Here is a 15,969-nt window from a genome sequence, read left to right on the forward strand (position 1 = left end):
AGTCTATTGAAATTGTCTTTCAGTTAAAACTGTAGTACCGAAGCAAAACTGTAGGAGCAGTCAAAACTGTTCTAGACCGGAACACCGGAACCCTGGCCCCTTGATCTATCCATGAATTTTGGTTTGGTTAAGTTCTAATTGCCACAGTGGGAACAACATTCGCTAAGCACTTCCTGATTAAACCAGTCACTAAGTCAGTGTACATGTCGATACTATTCTCAGGAGGTGACCCTGAACATTTCCCAGTCCATGTGATCAAAACAATCTTGAAGGATAGATTCTGATTTGTCAGACCAAGTTTCTGCCTATAAGTGGGGAGGAGCAGAATGGAGGCATGATCTGATTTGTCAAAGGGAGGGCGGTGGAGGAGGGCCTTGTAGCCAACCCAGAAGGGAGAATAGCAATGATTGAGTCCGATGCATTTGGCGGTTGTGGTACAACGGAGAGTTTTATGCACAAAAATAAAATGTGAGGTAGTATTTGAACCAGGCTAGAATCTGGCCAGTGAGACGACAGCTCCATGTTAGCCACCATACACTTTCAACAAGATTAGTCACCATTTACATAACTTATTCACACCAAAATGTCAATTCCCTGAGCAGAAAAAAGAACATTTATTGAAATGTATTAATCTATGTTAGCATTTTTAATCCTTCTGATACATTTAGAATGGCATTTCCAACATAAGGCCACATTATTGACCACTGCAAGAATAACAAACAGCACCCAAGTTCTTTCACCAGAAAAAGTGATTTAAGTACTCCGTGCAATTTGGGATGCAGGCTCTATTTTCAGACCCAAAACAGCGATAATCATTTAGTCAGCACCCTTTAGTGGTGCAACATGGGAAACACTAAATCAAGGGCTGATAACTACCAACAGCACAGAAACACACAAAGAAAGTTATTATTTCAAAGGTTTGGTTTTATTTGATAATACTGTTGTATATTTTTGTACATTGGCTGAACGTCCACAAGGGACTTACACAAAGCACACAAAACACATGCATAGTCTGGTTGTCTTCACACTCCACCTCTACACCCACAAAACCCCATCAACTCTTCCCTACAGACTTAGCACATGTACATCAAAGCATTGGATAAGGTAGAAGAAATATGGTATTACCAAGGGATTGCCTTCTGAAAGAGAATGAGCACCATGCTTATTACATCCAATCTGCTTTAGATCTATACAAGGGTGAGATTCACAGGAGGTTGGTGGCACCTTAACTGGAGAGGATGGGCTCTTGGTAATGGCTGGGGCAGAATGAGATCAAATACATCAAACAGTTTCCATGTGTTTGATGTCATTCCATTGACTCAGTTCCAGCCATTGTTATGAGCTGTCCTCAGTAGCCTCCACTGGTGAGATTCTTTCTCTCACATGCTCCCAGCGCAAGAAGACTTTCACCACTTTAAAGAGAACGACAGACTTGATGGGAACAAAAAAAAATTATAGATTTAACACTGGAAAACAAAAATGTACTGAAATTGGAAACTCCACTTTTAATTTGCGCTTCTGTTATTCTATCATAATTTATGACCAAATTAATATAATATAGCAATCTACTGAGATCTGAGGAGTATGTGCCTCAGACCTCAGATGTATATACATCTCAGACCTCAGAAGATGCCATTTCATGTCGATGTGGTTTCCTGAGAAGTTACACTTCTCCAGGCATTGTGAGATGTGATCACCTGCGCAATGCAACTGACTGCAGTTAAGACGACCTGGCTGTCTGGTTGAGTCCCATAAGACATCCCATTTCCTTTGTAGTGCTACTTATTAATCCCCCCCCCCTTTTCTCTCCAATTAGTAATTACAGTCTTGTCTCATCTCTGCAACTCTCGTATGGACTAGGGAGAGGCGAAGGTCCTCAGAAACACAACCAAACCAAGCTGCACTGCTTCTTGACACAATGCACATCCAATCCAGAAGCACCGATGTGTCGAAGGAAACACTGTACACCTGGTCAGTGTGCACTGCGCCCGGCCCGCCACAGGGGTCACTGGTGCGTGAGGAGACAAGGAGATCCCTGCCGGCCAAACCCTCCCTAACCTGGACAACGCTGGGCCAATTGTGCACCGACCCATAGACCTTCCGGTCACGACAGAGCCTGGGCTCGAACCCAGGATCTCTGGTGGCACAGCGATGCAGTGCCTTAGACCACTGTGCCACCCGTGAGGCTTGTAGTGCTACTTTTGACCAGGGCCCATATAGTGCACTATATGGGAATAGGGTGCCATTTGGAATACACAGTCTGCCTGACTGCAGTACGATATTAAAAACACTAGAGAATCACATGGTTTGGTCTTTACTGGAATTCCTCTTCAAAGTGCAAATCTAGTTCTAGATCTAATGATGCAAATAACAGAAAAAAGTACATGCATAGGTTCTGTACAGCAATCTAGAGAGGGGGGTAAATATGTGATACCATAGGCATCCATCTCTATCACATGCCATAGACTGGTCCGGAGAGACATGCATTCTAGAAGGTTCTTTTAAAATGTTGTTGTTCCCATATTTGTCTGACTGGTCTGCTTTGGTTATTCAGACAAAATGAAATGCAACTATTTATAAAAACTAAACACCTTTCTTACCAAATGTCTATTAGAACAAGCTGGGAAGTCCCGCCTCACCATCAATCTGATTGGTCCTAACAGCATGGTTATGAGAAGCAACAAATAGCATTTGACTAGTTAAAAAGAAAAAAGGCATCTTGGAATATGGCTTTGAAATCAAACAGAATGAGGAAACATAAGTAATGTTGAGCCATCATTGAATAGATATGGAGTCGTTCTAACCTGGGTAGTTTGACAGGGGTAGAGAGCGCACTACTTTTGACCTGGGCTCTGTTGCCATAACCAAGAAATTATCTGTCTTCCTGACGCCAGCCTCAGGGGGATGTGACATCACCACCACACGACCAGTATAGACAGGTCTTGTGGCAGTAAATAGCTACACAAACATCCTGAGCCCCTGTCTAGCTCCTTCCCCTAGCCTCTAAAACTTCTGTGTTTTGCAGTCCTGAAGGAACCGGAAGGGTGTAAGCAATTTGACAAATACCATTTAGGGGGCTAGGTGGAGTCATCACCATACTATCAACATATCCAGTCCCTTTAGATCTGCAAACACAAGGGGTAGTAGCTGGGAGTTGTTTTTGGACCAGTACATTATTAACCAAGCTCTCTTAAATCATTCAGCTTCTCCTCGTTATATTTTATATGTGTATCAAATTAATGTTGTCCTCTCACACAGAACTTATTTTCTCCCCTAATATTTCATGAAATGTTTAGAAACATTATTCTTTAATCAGGTTGTGCAGTGGGCAGCTGGAAGGGGGTAGGGGCAGAAAGTGACTAGGGGTCCTCGATATCCAGGAACTCCTTCTTGGGTGGAGTCACACCGCGATACCAGGAACAGGAGCCATCGGCCCTCTTGACGCAGGTGTAGTGGTTAGCTTGGCGACCGTGCACCTGCTTCTCTATCATCAGGTCTGTCCACAGACACTCCTCTGGAGCAGAAATGGCACAGGGCAGGGAGGGGCAGCGCACAATCTACACAGAGAGCGAGACAGACACACAGGTTAAAAGGACCAAGTACCTTACTGTAATAGATCTCCATTTAAAATGGGCAAAAATACAGTGGAAAGAAAAAGTATGTAAACCCTTTGGAATTACCTGGATTTATGCATAAATTAGTCCATTTGATCTGATCTTCATCTTAGTCACAACAATAGACAAACAGTGTGCTTAAACTAAAAACAAAATTGTTTAAATTGTGTATTCAATATAGACAAGAAAAATACATTCACAGTGTAGGTTGGAAAAAGTATGTGAACCTCTAGGCTAATGACTTCTCCAAAAGCTAATTGGAGTCAGCTAACCTGGAGTTCAATCAATGAGACAAGATTGAAGATGTTGGTTAGAGCTTCCTTGCCATATAAAAAAAAAAAACAATTTAAGTTAGACAATGCTTCTTGTGAATAGCTAATGTGAACCATGTCTTGCACAAAAGAGATCTCAGAAGACCTAAGATTAAGAACTGTTGACTTGCATAAAGCTGGAAAGGGTTACAAAATTATCTCTAAAAGCCTTGCTGTTCATCAGTCCACAGAAAGACAAATAGTCTATAAATGGAGTAAGTTCAGCATTGTTGCTACTCTCCCTAGGAGTGGCCATCCTGCAAAGAACTGCAAGAGCACAGCGCAGAATGCTTAATGAGGTTGAGAAGAATCCTAGAGTGTCAGCTAAAGATTTACAGAAATCTCTGGAACATGCTAACATCTGACGAGTCTACGATACGTAAAACAAGAATGGTGTTTATGGGAAGACACCACGGAAAAGAAGCCACTGCTGTCCAAAAAAAACATTGCTGCAAGTCTGAAGTTTGCAAAAGTGCCCCTGGATGTTCCACAGCGCAACTGGCAAAATATTCTGTGGACAGATGAAAAAGTTGAGTTGTTTGGAAGGAACACACAACACCATGTGTGGAGAAAAAAGGCACAGCACACAAACATCAAAACCTCATCCCAAATGTAAAGTATGGTGGATGGGAGCATCATGGTTTGGGGCTGCTTTCTGCCTCAGAACAGATTTCTATCAGACAGACATTTATTCCCAAGTTTATCAAGACATTTGGCAGGAGAACGTTAGGCCATCTGTCCACCAATTGAAGCTCAACAGAAATTGGGTGATGCAATAGGACAACAACCCAAAACACAGAAGTAGATCAACAACAGAATGGCTTCCACAGAAGAAAATACGCCCTCTGGGGTGGCCCAGTCAGAGTGCTGACCTCAACCCGATTGAGATGCTGTGGCATGACCTCGAGAGAGCAGTTCACACAAGACATCATAAGAATATTTCTGAACTGAAACAGTTTCGTAAAGAGAAATGGTCCCAAATTCCTCCTGACTGTTGTGCAGGTCTGATCCGCAACTACAGAAAACATTTGGTTGAGGTTATTGCTGCCAAAGGAGGGTCAACCAGTTATTAAATCCAAGGGTTCACATACTTTTTCCATCCTGCACTGTGAATGTTTACACTGTGTTCAATAAAGACATGAACACGTGTAATTGTTTGTGTTATTAGCTTAAGCAGTCTGTCTATTGTTGTGACCTTGATGAAGATCAGATCAAATTTTATGACCTCTAGATAGTTGCTGGTTGAAAATACAAAAATCAGGAAATAACTGATAAAAAAAAGAAGTTGTACAACAGCTGATGAAACTAGGATAGAAAACACAGGGAAACATAATTGACTGCACTAGGCCTTTAAGATTGGTTTTCCTAGCCATCTACCCCTTCCACATTACTCCTTGCTTCCCACCACCTCCCTACCTTGCAGTCACAGCCCATCTGATAGCGCTGAGTCAGACTCTTCTTCTGAGTGGGGCTCATGGACTCCCAGGGCGTTATGTAGTCACACAGGGTCACATGCATCTTCCCACCTGCCTCCACCTTGCCTACAGGGAGCAACAGAGGGAGAAAGAGAAGGAGGTTGAGAGCGAGGTGGGGGGGTGGGGGGGACGGGGTAAGGAGAACAGCAACAACAGATGTGGTTCTGAAACGTGATAACTGAGTCACTGAAATCAGACAGCAGCTTCTCTTTTACAAGCCCCCCCCCCCCATAGATCGGGGCAGACAGCGATAAGAAAATGGAGAAGAGGTGGTGAGGGACAAGAGGGGTGAGTTGTTGGAATGCTTGTCGGACAGAAAATGGTTTTCACCATACTGAGGTCCGTCCGGAGTCCTAAAGAATCCAGAAGGAGGAAAACGCTAGCCTCAGCAGTTCCTGTTCTGGTGTTCCCTGTAATTAAGCTGAGTGTGTGTGTAGGGAAACCAGAGCGTGCATGATCTAATGCCCCTCTGTATGTCTACTCCAGTTGTGCTCACTCAGCACCATCTAGCATAGCCTCATCCCAGATCTGTTTGTGCCGTCTTGCCAATTCCTATGGTCATTGTAATACCAATAACCTTAGGAGTAGAGACAAGAAAACAAACAGCTCTGGGATCAGACTACTTCTAGCACACAGCGGAGGGAGATTACGCCATGTCATCAGTGTCTGGTCAGGTCAGATGACTAGCCTTACCGGATATTAGGTACTCCTTCTTGCCGCTAGTATCCAAGGTAACACCACACACAGCAGAGACCGGTGAAGTGAAGATCGCCTCAATGTCCTGGTCAGGACCCTTAAACATCTACAACACAATATAACAGGTAAGGGGTTAGATGAACACAGGTCTTAGATCTAACAACCCCAGGTCAGGGGGGGGTTAAAGTTCATGGATGTATTCTCACCTTGATCTGCTTGACCTCATACTGGATCCTCTTGATGGGGTTCCCATAGATATCATTCCCAGTATCCACCTCCTTCTCCCCCACCACCTTCGCTCGGATCACTGCAGGGAGACAGAGATATGGGGTCAGAGGACATCAAGAATACACACAAAACAAAGCTTCTGTTTGAATACTTCCCTCAACAGTACAGCTCATTAACCACCTGCAGATGGAGCCCAGGCAGCCTAAACAGCAGCTTGTAGTTCCTACATCAATAAACCCCAACAGTGAGTCAAAACAACTTTGTTTTGACTGTTTCAGGTTGTGAACTAGCTGCCAGTAGCATTCCACATCACGATTTGTTAGCACATATTGGCAGGGAGGGATGTGTGCTTCACTGAAACAAGGGAGTGATTGAGGCACATTATCAAGGAGAGAGAGCACGCAAGAGAGACAGGGACAGCAAGAGAAAGAAATCAGAGGACACAATATAGGGACACTGAAGGATAGAGGACAGAAAGTGTGAACGAGCTGTAGTTCCTGTGTGTGTGTTAAAGAACTCTCAGACTACATCATGCTTCAGCTATGGGAAGGGAATGGAAAATATGAGCAATAACATAAAATCACCAGAGAGACTCCACAGGGGTGACTGCCATTGCTCTACACCCTTGGGTTCTCTTTATGGCATGGAACAGACAAATACAGAGGGGTTCACTGCTCCCCCCGCTCTCTTTCGCATGCTTTTCTGCACATGTAACCACTTCAAGTTCATACACATGGCGCTGACTGAGGCTGATGCAAAACACACGCCAGTGGTGTACCTGGCTGGCTCCCTCTCCTGCATTCCAGGGAGTTTTCCTGACCTCATTCAGGTCCAGAGGCTAATGAGCATTAAGGACCCTGGGTATACAACTGTGTAGAGAGAACTAGTGCTACATTTTTGGGGGAAACAATCACATATCGGGATATTATTTGACAAGATATATCGTTTTGACAATGTGGCAATATTATTTTTGCGCTAGTTGGCTGCAGTATTTATGCATTTCCATCACTGATCCAAACTCATTTGTGGCTCTTGTCCCTCTGCAGCAGACATACAGTGAGCAATTTGTTTGGACTATGGAATCACAATACAGTCACAGTATTGAGTAGCAATACATATAGAATCGTGAGAATAGCAATACATATTGTATCGGCACCTAAGTATTGTGATATCGTATCATGAGGTCCCTATCAATTCCCAGCCCTAGAGAGAACGCTCAGCTCAGGGTAAAAGTGTAGGGGCGGCAGGTAGCATAGCAGTTAAGAGCATTGGACTAGTAACCGAAAGGACGCAGGTTCAAATCCCAGAGCTGACTAGGTGAAGAATCTGCCGATGTGCCCTTGAGCAAGGCACTCAACCCTCCTGTAAGTCACGCTGGATAAGAGCGTCTGCTAAAATGTAAAAGTGATTCAGGACTGCTGCCTGTTTAACGACTTTTGCAGGAAATATGTTGTTTTCCTAAATAGGCACCATTTCCCCCGTTTGCGATTTCTTAACTAGGTCATAGGCGCACCGTGTTGAGTGCAGCAGAAACTCTAGGGTAGCAGAGAAAGCTAAGAGGTTAAAAAAAAAAAAAAAAAACACAATCATAGCTATGCAGAATTACTTATACATCCCAGCACTAAGCAATGTCTTTCCATGAAAACCATCCTGAGTTCACCCAACCCTCCCTCCACCACACCCCATCTCTCTCCCCATCAGAGCAGTGGTTCTACGGGGTGACATGGCCTCTCCCTTCCCAGCCCCTGCTGGAGCAGGCTGGGAAGTCCCCTGTCTTTCCCAGGGAATAAAGATGTAAAATAAATCTGGTGCAATGAGTCACTTCCCCCTGGTTGATTCAACATTGTTTCCGTGTAATTTCAATTCAATTACACTGAACCAAGGTAGAATAGGCATGTGTCCAGTGAGTTCTCACTTCGGAGTGATGCTTTTGTTGTACATTGTCCCGGTCCAAATAAACATAATAAATCAAATCTGCCTAAAAGTTCGACATGGAAGCAGGGAGGTGTGACACCAGGAACAGATGTTAATCACTTAGCTGTTAGTGCCACTACTCTGAATGTGTGTGGGCTGCAGAGGATACAGACTCAGTGTTCTGTCAACTGGCGTAGTACACATCCTATCATACCATCCTCTCCCTTTTCTTATTTCCTCTGAATATGGACGGGAGCATAGCTTAAGCATATTCTTGGCCTCCCACTGCAGTTTAACTCATTTTGATGAGCTTGGTGGGACTGCTACACTAAGAGGTATGTACGTATGCTCAAAATGACCAGGACACTGGGATTCTGAAGAAGAGTCAGAGGATCCCACCCTGTAAGTCAATAGTGTGTGTTTTTATTTAAATTCAACGAGGCAAGTCAGTTAAGAACAAATTCTTATTTACAATGACGGCCTACCCCGGCCAAACCGGACAACGCTGGGCCAATTGTGCGCCGCCATATGGTAGCTCCAATCACAGCCGGTTGTGATACAGCCTGGAATCGAACAAAGGTCTGTAGTGACACCTCTAGCACTGAGATGCAGTGCCTTAGACCGCTGCACCACTGAGAAAGATGATCATAGAGGGAATGGTCAGAAGGATGGGAGGAAGTTTGTGCCATTTCCATGGATACCATGCATGTGAGAAGTCCTTAACTTTGTTTTTTTCTTTTGTGTACCCAAAACTGACAGCCAGATGTTATAATCTGCCAGATCAATGCATTAGAGAGAGAAAGAGATGCATACACTACAAAGAAATGTGTGTGTACTGTATGTCTGTACAGTAGTGTGTGCACAGCACCCATCTCACTGGGCAGAGACGTAATTTCAATGACTAGTTTTGATTTACACTGAAAAATATATATTTTTTAAACGCAACGTAAAGGGTTGGTTACATACGCATAAAAAGATTATTTCGCTGAGATTTTATCCACAAATTTGATTACAATCAGGAGGCTGAAGAAATTTGGCTTGGCACCTAAAACTTTTACAGATACACAATTGAGAGCATCCTCTTGGGCTGTATCACCGCCTGGTAAGGCAACTGCACCGCCCCCAACCGCAGGGCTCTCCAGAGGATGGTGCAGTCTGCCCAACGCGTCACTGGGGACAAACTACCTGCCCTATAGCAACCAATGTCACAAGAAGACCAAAAAGTTCAAGGACAACAACCTGAGCCACTGCCTGTTCCCCCCCGCTATCATCCAGAAGGCGAGGTCAGTACAGGTGCATCAAAGCTGGGACCGAGAGACTGAAAAACAGCTTCTAGCTCAAGGCCATCAGACTGTTAAATAGCCATCACAAGCATATTAGAGGCTGCTGCCTAGACTTGAAATTACTGGCCACTTTAATAATGTTTATATATTTTGCATTACTCATCTCATATGTATATACTGTATCTTAGTCTATGCAGCTCTGACATTACTTGGCCAAATATTTATACATTCTTAATACACACAAAGTAAAGGAATTGTTAGATATTACTGCACTGTTGGAGCTAGAAAACAAGCATTTCGCCGCAATATCATCTGCTTAACACGTGACCAATAAAATGACATCCGTGTTAGTTAGAATTTCTCCTTTACCAAGATAAGTCATCCACCTGACAGGTGTGGCATATCAAGAAGTTGATTAAACCGCATGTTTACACAGGTGCACCTTGTGCTGGGGACAAGAAAGGGTCACTATAAAAATGTGCAGTTGCCACAACACAATGCCACAAGTTGAGAGATTGTGTAATTGACATGCTGACTGCAGGAATGTCCGCCAGAGTGTTTGCTAGAGAATTGAATCTTCCATAAGCCCCCTCCAACGTCGTTTTAGAGAATTTAGCAGTACGTCCAACTGGCCTCACAACCGCAGACCACTTGTAACCACGCCAGCCCAGGACCTCCACATCCAGCTTCTTCACCTGCGGGATTGTCGGAGCCCAGTCACCCAGACGGCTGATGAAACCGTGGGTTTGCACAACTGAAGAATTTCTGCACTGTCAGAAATTGTCTCAGGTAAGCGCATCTGCTTGCTTGTTGTCCTAACCAGGGTCTTGACCTGAATGCAATTTGGTGTCGTAAGTGACTGTCGCTTCATTTGGCAAATGCTCACCTTCGATGGCCATTGGCACACTGGCGACGCATGCTCCTCATGGATGAATCACAGTTCAAAAATGTACATTTTAGTCATTTAGCAGACACTCTTATCCAGAGCAATTATGATTAAGTGCAGATTTTTGACCTAGTTGGCTCATGGAAACAGCGACCTTTCGGTTACTGGCCCAACGCTCTTAACCGCTAGACTACCTGCATCAGGTATATGGAAGACAACATGTATGGCATTATATGGGCTAGCGGTTAGCCGATGTCAACATTGGTGGACAGAATGCACCATGGTGGCGCTGGGGTTATGTAAGGGGCAGGTATAAGCGACGGACAATGAACACAATAGCATTTTAGTCAATGGCAATTTGAACGCGCAGAGATATCATGACGAGATCCTGAGGCCCATTGGTTTGCCATTCATCCGCTGCCGTCACCTCAAGTTCCAGCATGATAATGCACAGCCCCATTTCGCAAGGATCTATAGACAATTCCTGGAAGCTAAAAATGTCCCAGTTCTTCCATGGCCTGCATAATTACCAGACACATCACTCATTGAGCAGGTTTGGGATGCTTTGGATCAACGTGTACAAGTGTGTTCCAGTTCCCGCCAATATCCATCAACTTCGCACAGCCATTGAAGAGTTCTACAACATTCCACAGCCTAAAATCAACAGCTTGATCAAGAAGGAGATGTGTCATGCTGCATGAGGCAAATTGTGGTCACACCAGATACCGACTTGTTTTCTTATCCACACCTCTACCTTAAGGTATCTATTCCCAGTCATGTGACATCCATAGATTAGGGCCTAATGAACTCATTTAAAATTGACTGATTTATATGAACTGTAACTCCGTAAAAAAATCTCTGGCATTGTTGCATGTTGACTTCATATTTTTGATCAGTGTACATTTGGTTAAGTTGTCAACTAACTTGAATTCAACAAATGTCACCATGTCAAAAAAAAAAAAAAAGCAATTCCCTTATGTTGATGACTTCTTGAAACTCCAATCTTTTTCACGTTGATTCAACGTTGTATTTATTTTTGTTGCTGAAGTGACGTGGAAACAACGTTGACAACCAGTTTTTCCCCAGCAGAATCTCTTTGAAGTGGTCTGTTGCTGTCCCACTGCATTAGTCTGGTGCGGAGCGGGAAAACCCCAGGAACATTCCTGTCATTCCTCGCAGCTACACCCCTCAGAGGAAGGAGGGAAAGAAGAAAGGAGGATAGAAAGAGAGAGAGAGGACTTGTGTGAGACTGTAGTTCTTAGAGGGACTCTAAAGCAGAATTTATACTAACCTACTTATCCATCTTATCCTCCCTTGCTCGCTCTTTATGTCTTCCTCTCATCCTGCTGTGCCACGTCCACAAACCAGGCAATACTCCAAGCCCCACAGCAGACGCTGAAGCACTGTAAACTCACAGGGGACTCTGTGCAGTGTTTCCCCTGTATTATTTTAGCAGCAGCTCACCACCACTGCTAAATTGTTGCTGCCACACACACAAAAAAAAAAAAAAAAGAAAGTATGTGGACACCTGCAAAAACATCTTATTCCAAAAATCATGGGCATTAATATGATATTTGTCCCCCCTTTTGCTGCCATTACAACCTCCACTCATCTAGGAAGGTTTTCCACTAGATGTTGGAACATTGCTGCAGGGACTGGCTTCCAGTCAGCCACAAGAGCATTAGTGAAGTCAGGCACTGATGTTGGGCGATATGGTGTTCCAATTCATCCCAAAGGTGTTCAATGGGGTTGAGGTCATGGCTTCTGTGCAGGCAAGTCAAGTTCTTCCACACCGATCTCGACAAACCATTTGTATGGACCTCGGTTTGAGCACGGGTGCATTGTCATGCTGAAACAGGAAAAGGCCTTCCCCAAACTGTTGCCACAAAGTTGGAAGCACAGAATAGTCTAGAATGTCATTGTATGCTGTTGCATTAAGTGTTCCGTCAATGATCCAGTCCAATGGCGGCGAGCAAATTTCATGAAGATCCCGATGAACAGTTCTTGTGCTGACATTGCTTCCAGAGGCAGTTTGGAACTCGGTAGTGAGTGTGACAACCGAGGACAGACACTTTTACGCGCTTCAGCACTCGGCAGTCTCGTTCTGTGAGCTTGTGTAAGACGTTTCCACTTCACAATAACAGCACTTAGTTGACAGTGGAAGCTCTAGCAGAGCTTGAGATGAGTGTGTGAATGTATGTGTGCGCACAGAGTCAAAGTTGACACACCTAATCTTTCAAGGAGTTTTTAAATTTGACTATTTTCTACATCAAAACTAACACATATGGAATCATGTAGTAACCAAAAAAATAAAAACGGTTCAAACAAAATATATTTTTATTTGCTTTTCTTCAAAGTAGCCACCTTTTGCCTTGACAGCTTTGCACTCTTGGCATTCTCTCAACCTGGAATGCTTTTCCAACAGTCTTGAAGGAGTTCCCACATATGCAGAGCACTTGTTGGCTGCTTTTCCTTCACTCTGCAGTCCAACTCATCCCAAACCATCTCAATTGGGTTTAGGTCAGGTAATTGTGGAGGCCAGGTCATCTGATGCAGCACTCCATCACTCTCCTTGGTGAAATAGCCCTTACACAACCTGGAGGTGTGTTGGGTCATTGCCTGTTGAAAAACAAATGATAGTCCCACTAAGCGCAAACCGCAAACCATCACACCTCCTTCATGCGTCATGGTGGGAACCACACATGGGGAGATCATCCGTTCACCTACTTAGCGTCTCAAAGACAGGGCAGTTGGAACCAAAAAATAAATTAAAAATCAATTTGGCCTCATCAGACCAAAGGACAGAGTTCCATCGGTCTAATGTCCATTGCTCATATTTCTTGGCACAAGCAAGTATTCTTATTTGTGTCCTTTAGCAGGGGTTTTATTGCAGCAAATTGACCATGAAGGCCTGATTCACACAGTCTCTTCTGAAATGTTAATGTTGACATGTGTCTGTTCCTTGAACTCTGTGAAGCATTTATTTGGGCTGCAACTTGAGGCTGGTAACTAATGAACTTCTCCTCTGCAGCAGAAGTAACTCTGGGTTATCCTTGCCTGTCGCGGTCCTCATGAGAGCCGGTTTCATCATAGGGCTTGATGGTTTTAGCAACTGCCCTTGAAGAAATGTTCAAAGTTTCTCCAGACTGACCTTCATGTCTCAAAGCAATGATGGACTGTAATTTCTCTTTGCTTATTTGAACTGTTCCATAATAATGGACGGTCTTCTACCAAATAGGGCCATCTTCTGTATACCACACCTACCTTGTCACAACAAAAAAAACTGATTGGATGAAATGCATTAAGGAAAGAAATTACACAAATTAAACAAGGCACCTGTTAATTCAAATGCATTCCAGGTGACTACCTCATGAAGCGGGTTGAGAGAATGCCTCAGGTGCAAAGCTGTCATCAAGCCAAAGTGTGGCTACTTTTAAGAGTCTCAAATATATTTTGATTTGTTTAACACTTTTTTGGTTATTACATGATTCCATATGTGTTATTTACTAGTTTTGATGTACTCACTATTTTCCACATTGTAGAATGATAGTAAAAATAAAAGAAAAATCATTGAATGGAGTAGGTGAGGCCAAACTTGACTGGTACTAATATATAAATAAAAAAATAATTTGTTTAATATAACTTTTTGGGATGTAAAAACACTTTCAGTGTACACTTAAGAGACCAGACAAAGTTTGTAGAAATGATTAAAAAAATAAGGTCAATCATTCAATCTTCGATAACTTGAAATCACCCCAGAAAAAGCTCAAGCAATGAAACCAATTGATTTTGTTTGAGCATAAGAACCCAGAATTAGCCATGGCAAAATGTGTAGAATTGCAGGAAAGTAGCCCCTTTGATCCAGAAAAAAAACCTTGCTTATTTCATATACATTATACATACATATAATAACACACCTACCTGATAATACCTGATAATATTGTATGGTGCCATGTACAGGCTAAGAGCCTTAATCATTTTTTTTTTGCCAATATTGGGCTCATTTTTTGGGCCGGGATTATAGATAGTTGGTGTTGGCATCATTCATTTTCATTCACTGGAGTAAAAAAAAAAAAAAAAAAAAAAAAAAAAATTAAAAAAAAACTCAGGAAATTAGCTTCTCACAGTTCTACAAATAATAATAATAATAATAATAATAATACAATCTAGGGGAAACAATGGCATGCCGGTGTCACCTCTGCATTACTATCAGACCCTGTCCAATATGTCTGCAGAATTCAGGTAGAAAAATTGCCATGCAAGCCTTCAAATCTCTCAAGCAAAGTTTACTAATCATCTCCTGCTTACATTTGAGGTTGGAAATTGGTCAATCAATTCTCATCAGTCAACAGCCAGTGTGGAAAAGGGTGGTTCCATGTCATTTCAGCAAACCATGACACCAACCATCTCAGATTGTTATGAAATTAGTTTTTTTTTTTTTTTTTTTTTTAAACACAAAAATGTTTCCTTATGCTTGTTTTAATATCATTTGATGAGACATCAAGCTAATTGATTGGACACAAATTGGCAATTTTAATTTAAATGATTTAACATATTCAATAAATATAGTACCTGACATCCGATTTGGAACAAACTTTTTCTAATAATGAGTAAGACCCTGAAGAAGTGACCAACTCTGCCACCAGTGTAGTGACTTTGGGAAAACAGACAGAACTGGCAAGCACACCTTTAAAGGACCAGACTTCTTGACAGAGGCTATAGTAATGACGCAACAACAGAAGGTACACGTGAGGGCGTAGCCTGTCAATCACTTACCAACGTCCGCGTTACAGAAAGCCTGTTGCGGATGCACGGGTGCACAGCTGCAAGCTTCCACTAGCTCCTCTGCCCGCCACAAAATCAGTACGGTCAGCGTACAGAGGACGCCGTTAATTGACAACGCCATTTTCTCCCGCGTTGTTTACCTTCCTTTGAAATGCGGGGGGGGGGGTAAAGTGTCCCTATTGAGAGTGAAATCCGTTGAGCGCTGTCTGTGTGCGTAGGCGATCTGTGTGTGAGTACAACTACAATGAGTGTGTTGCTCCGAGACCAATGACAAGAATAACGGAAGAAGACCGCAGGTCCTGGGTCCCCACACGCAGTTTAGCAGTTCTGCGCAGGAGGAAACGAAAATCCACCTTCAGAACGTCGTGAAGGAACCGCTGATGCACTGTCGAACAGTGCGACTGTTCACTGGAGTCTGTTGCTCTTCCTTTCGGGATCAGATGACTTTTAAAGGCTGCTGCATGTTGGACTCCTCCCCCCTCGGTAACGATTCGTCCTGTGGTAGGCGCTGAAGCCCTACGTTCAAAGTTTTCCTCTTCTCATATTCTCTCTTCTGAATCACATCCCTCTTCTCCGTCTGTAGCTGCTGCTGACGTTATCAGCATATTCAGACCCCTTGACTTATTCCACATTTTGATTACATTTTTGTTATCTCACTCATCAACCCACAACACCCTATTATTAAAATCTAATTAAAAAGGCAGACAAAACGGAGCACAGAGATATATATACTCTCTCACAAAGTCTTCTTTTTTTTTTACATTTTAGCAAATTTAT

The 15,969-nt window shown here is 43.1% G+C and overlaps 1 protein-coding gene across 1 annotated transcript; it reads right to left on the reverse strand.

The window, feature by feature from the left end:
• Positions 1 to 903: 903 nt before the first annotated feature.
• On the reverse strand, positions 904 to 15,636 carry timp2a (TIMP metallopeptidase inhibitor 2a). The gene is made up of 5 exons (XM_035793059.2): positions 15,184 to 15,636; positions 6,303 to 6,403; positions 6,094 to 6,202; positions 5,342 to 5,466; positions 904 to 3,557 (listed from the first exon to the last, which is right to left on the reverse strand). Exons 1-5 carry the CDS (start codon positions 15,311 to 15,313, stop codon positions 3,360 to 3,362), a joined length of 663 nt encoding a protein of 220 aa, XP_035648952.1. The 5' UTR covers positions 15,314 to 15,636; the 3' UTR covers positions 904 to 3,359.
• Positions 15,637 to 15,969: the final 333 nt, after the last annotated feature.

The sequence above is a fragment of the Oncorhynchus keta genome, chromosome 2 (assembly GCF_023373465.1).
Source record: "Oncorhynchus keta strain PuntledgeMale-10-30-2019 chromosome 2, Oket_V2, whole genome shotgun sequence".
Classification (NCBI taxonomy): Eukaryota; Metazoa; Chordata; class Actinopteri; order Salmoniformes; family Salmonidae; genus Oncorhynchus; species Oncorhynchus keta.

Coding starts and splice junctions, on each gene's coding strand:
- timp2a (XM_035793059.2), bottom strand. CDS start 15,313: ATGGCGTTGTCAATTAACGGCGTCCTCTGTACGCTGACCGTACTGATT. Junction 6,404..15,183: donor TTTCTGTAACGCGGACGTTG/GTAAGTGATTGA, acceptor GTCTCCCTGCAG/TGATCCGAGCGAAGGTGGTG. Junction 3,558..5,341: donor AGATGGGCTGTGACTGCAAG/GTAGGGAGGTGG, acceptor CTCTCTGTGTAG/ATTGTGCGCTGCCCCTCCCT.